General features: G+C 59.8%; 1 protein-coding gene across 1 annotated transcript in view; it reads right to left on the bottom strand.

The window, feature by feature from the left end:
- Positions 1–1,325, bottom strand: part of XPNPEP2 (X-prolyl aminopeptidase (aminopeptidase P) 2, membrane-bound) — a 5,482-nt gene extending 4,157 nt beyond the window's left edge. Inside the window, exons 1-5 of the mRNA XM_009073901.1 lie at positions 1,304–1,325; positions 645–718; positions 443–553; positions 296–356; positions 17–121 (exon numbers count right to left, since the gene is read on the bottom strand). Of these exons, the coding sequence (XP_009072149.1) occupies positions 17–121; positions 296–356; positions 443–553; positions 645–718; positions 1,304–1,325 (373 nt within the window). The remainder of the gene's footprint in view (positions 1–16; positions 122–295; positions 357–442; positions 554–644; positions 719–1,303) is intronic.
- Positions 1,326–4,482: the final 3,157 nt, after the last annotated feature.

Raw genomic sequence — 4,482 nt, forward strand, 5'->3', positions numbered from 1 at the left:
TTTGCTCTCCACTGACTTGTCCTCTGCAGTTCCCAGTTGCAGTCCAGCTCCCGCTCTGCCTGGGTCCAGTAGCGGCTGTCAGTCCACAGGGCAGCCTTGTGCTGTGTCACCACGCTGGTGCCTGGGACAGGAATGGGAGCTCAGGAGTCACCTCTCCCCTTCTCCCTGCAGCCAGCAGGGGCCCTCAGGGATCCCCAAGGGAGTGGGACCATGCCCTCCCCAGGGGTGAGGGCCAGCCGGCAAGTGGGTGCCAGCCCCCCGAGCAGAGACATCATGGTTTGGGGAGTGCCCTCACCTGCAGAGCAAGTGAAGCCAGTGAGCAAGCCCAGCGGGGCATCCCGCTTGGCGATGTCGCTCTGGAGTCAGGATAGAGCTGTGAGAGGCAGCTGCAGGTACTGGTGGGGAGTGGATCCCCGGGGGCACAATGGGGCTCCTGCCTTACCATGTGGGCATCGGTGGAGGGCACAATGTAGGCATCGACTCCGTAGGCACGCATGGCACTCCGCAGCTCGGCCAGACGTGCTGTCGTGTCAGTGACTGTCGGGGGCAGGTACTGGTGGCATAGGGGGACATGCTGAGGGCTGGAGGGGTGACCCCATTCAGGGGGTCTCAGGAATGGGGAGAAGGGGCATGGCAGAGCTCACCGGTGGGTCTGTGGAGCAATTCCGGATGTCATTTCTGGTGGAAGGAGCCTGTGGCACCTGCCCTGCGGCACAGCCTGTGGGTGCGGCAACACCCAGAAGCCTCAGGCTGCAGCCTGGGTCCTTCTGGCCCCTTGATCTAGTCCAGAACTGCTCCAGGCAGGTGTGACCCTTGTCCCAAGCCCTAAGCACTGGCCAGCCCAGCTCTGGGCCTTTTTGCAAAACCCAGTGTTTTTACCCCTAGGAATGGTGGATGAAAAGCAATGCCATCACCCACCTCAAGAGGAAGTAAATCTGGTGCCCGTGGCACAGTAGAATGATCATGGGGCACGGCTGGTGCCCACAATACCCAGGAACAGGGAGGGGACTGGCAAGAGCCAGCTTGGACCATCCCAGTGCTGGGGCTGCCAGAAGAGCTGGCCAACAACAGGGCTGTGTCTGGCTGCACCTGACCTCTCCCCAGGGCTGCTCTGCACCAGGTGCCACTGCTGGCACTGCCACTCCTGGCACTGCCACTCCCTGGACTGTCCATCACCAGCTGGCACTTGGCTCTTCACCTTGGGCCAGGCCTACCTGGCGTGGGTCTGTGTGACACAGGGGTCACCCTCAGCATGGAGGGCCCTTGGGCACTTGGTCTCTGTATCCTGGGGGCTGCTCCTTACCTGTCACCTGCCCTGAGCCCATCGCTGGGTCAGGTGGGCAGGGTGAGCTCCTCACTGCAGCCCAGTTCCTGCCCTGGGGTGAACCCACCCCTGCTTCACCCAGAGCTGTGATTGGGACATCCTGCATCCTCTGTACCTGGCTCCTGGGAGTCCCAGGTGTGTCATCCCACCCCAGTGCCCAGCCCGCCCCTCCAGCATACCGTGGAGCAGGAGTGCCCAGGCTGTGATCCAGTGTGGGGGGCACATGGCTGCCCTGGAGGTGCCCAGCGGGACAGGGAGCTGCGGGGACACTGTGGGTGACAGGTCCTTCCTCTTGTGTCTTTGCCTCTGGGGGCAGAGAGATGCGAGGGACGAGCCCCAGCAGGGAGCAGGGACTGTTGTACTTTGAGTGGAAAGCAAATCCTGCTTCAAATAAAAGCAAACAGCAAAATCAGCACAAAGTCCAAAGATCCTGAGGGAGCAGAGGTAGGAGGGAGCATGCCAGCACAGCCTGGCATGGCTCATTGCCCGGGGAGAAGGCAGACAAAGATGGGCTGTGGGTGCTCTGCTCCCCAGGAATCCTCTGTGTCCTGGAGTCAGAGAGCTGACATGGTCTCTGAGGGACAGACAGCTGCACTCCAAGCAAGTCAGTCCCCCTAGCCATCCCTCCTCCTCCACAGGACACGGAGCCATGCAAAACATCCCCCTGGCATGGTGACATCCCCCAACCCGGTGCCCAGCAGCACCCTGAGGCTGGGGCTGGCAGAGACTGGGGGGAGCCAAGGGGTACTCCATCGCCATCAACAGCCATTACAGTCATCAGCTGGGGGCACAGTGCCTGTCCTCCTGGTAAGCAGGGCTGGCAGGACACCGGGAACACTGAGGACACCCACCCTGGTCTGTGGCTCCTGCAGCTGGTTGGGTGCTAGGAACACACACTGTTGTATTTCCCAACCATGGTGTGGCCTCTCATTTTTTTGATGTGGTTGTTTTCCCACTGCAGCTTTGGTAATGGAGTCGGTGATCCTGCACCAGCAGGGTTCTTACTCCGCAGAAACGCTGGTTGGCATAAAGCACCACATCAGCACCCATTCTGCTCTCACCCCAAACTGCTGCACCTCTCTGGCAAGGGACATGCAGCATCCAGCCAATATCCTCTGTGACATCCCTGAGCTCCCACAGATGTGGGCAAGGAGGTGGGAGAGGAGCAGGGATGGCATGGCAGCAGTCCTTGTGGGCTCCAGCCAGCTGTGGGTTCCCCCACCTGCAGATGGTCTGAGGGGTGGTGATGAGGGAAAACATCAAGTGCTCTGGAGAGGAGACAGATTTCACTGGGTCTCCCAAGCCTGAGGGAGCAGGCTAGGTGGCACCCAATATCCACCACAGGCACTCATCGCTGTAGGATCAGGGATGAATGCACTGCTGCTCCTACTGCTCTGCCCAGCCTCAGTCACAGAGCAGCGCAGGGACAATCTGAAATGATTTGTGTGTTGAATTGTAGGTGCCAGCCCAGGAGACATTGGCAGTCTGCCGGCATGGAGCAGCCATACATGGGCAGAGATATGTGTGGGGGAAGAAGAGGATGATGGCTGAGCCATGGAGGAGGGCACTGGCCCCTGTCCACAGCCTAGGACCTGCGGCCACTGCTGAGGTGGCACAGGCACTTGAGCTCCATGGGAGGATCCCTCTGGGATGTGCCCTTTGTCCTGTCAAACCCATCAGCTCTGCACCTTCACTCATCTGCCTTGCTAAAACCTCATTATGTTCGTCATAAGCAGCCTTGACCCTGAGGCCTGTCACTTTGATTGCACAGGTACTTCCTCCAGTGGCTTTAATGACTCAGGTGGTTGTGAGAAAGGCTGGATGAGGGACAGAGATGCTGTCACAGGCACTGGAGGTGTCCATCCCCAGCATGGACATGGACCTTCAGGGATGGATACACGTCTTCACCCAGGACAGATCATGGAATCGTGTAGTGGTTTGGGTTGGAAGGGATCTTAAAACCCACCTTGTCCCACCCTCTCAAGAGAGCTCAAGGTAACTGCCTCTTCCCAGGGGCACTTCATGGCCTGTTGGACAGACAGGTGTTAACCCGCCTAACTCAGGCGGTGACAGTCCAGCTGTGTCACTGCACCCTCCAGCTATGTCACCGCACCAACTGTCCAGCTGTGTCATCGCCTCATCTGGCTGTATCACCACCCAGTCCAGCTGTGTCACCACACTGACTGTCCAGCTGTGACACTGGGACCCTGCTCACCACGAGGTGGCACCAGGACTGCGCTGTGGAGCCACACAGGCTCCTGTCCCCTGTCCCGCTGTCCTCTCCTGTCCTCTGTCCCTGCCCACTCTGCAGCTCCGATAGCAGCTGGGTCGGGTGGTCCCACTACCATCCTGTCTCTCAGGCTGAGCTCTGGCAGGCTTGTCACGAATGATCCCAGGTGGTCTCTGTCTAGCATTGCCCTCCAGTCCCTCCCTCTCAGAGGACCCCAGGAGGGGGTGACAAGGGTCCCCTGCAGGTGCAGGACAGGGACAGGTGAGAGGCAGGACAGGGTGACCCCAAAGCTGCTGTGATTGTTATGACAGTTTCCCAAGGATGGGATGTGGTGCCGTGGGGATGGTCAAGCAGCACCCTACTGCCATCCTGCTCGTTAATGACACACACTAATGATGCTACATTCCCCTTGCTTGGTCCCTGCCCAAGGCCAGGGTAGGGGGCTGCACCCCTCATGATATGGCTGCACCACACTTCCACAGGGTCCAGTGACGGGGAGTCCATCCCTCCCTTATTTTGAGATGCTGAATTTCACTCTGCAATGCCATCATCCCCAGAGCCATCCCTGATGCCATCCCCAATGCCACCCCCCACCACATCCAAGAGATGATGCTGCAGTTATTCCATCCCCATGGGCAGAGTCTCTGCACATCCCTTCTCCTCCTCCTCTTCATCTGGCACAGTGGGTGGCACCAGCTGTCCCTGGGGACCCCCGGGGCCGCGTGCTGCTCTGAGCCAGCGTCAACAGGACGAAGCTCCTTGGCCGTTGCACGTCCGCGGGAGGTTTCCTCGAAGACGAGCCGGAGGAAGGCTTTGGGGGGACATCCTCCCTTTGTGGGCTATTGTTGGCCTTCCGTCACCTGCAGAGGCCGTGGGGTGACTCAGGCCGGGGTGACGCGCCCGGCAAACAGGACGTGGGGCGGGAGGG

This window comes from Acanthisitta chloris, unplaced genomic scaffold (assembly GCF_000695815.1).
Source record: "Acanthisitta chloris isolate BGI_N310 unplaced genomic scaffold, ASM69581v1 scaffold10434, whole genome shotgun sequence".
Taxonomy (NCBI): domain Eukaryota; kingdom Metazoa; phylum Chordata; class Aves; order Passeriformes; family Acanthisittidae; genus Acanthisitta; species Acanthisitta chloris.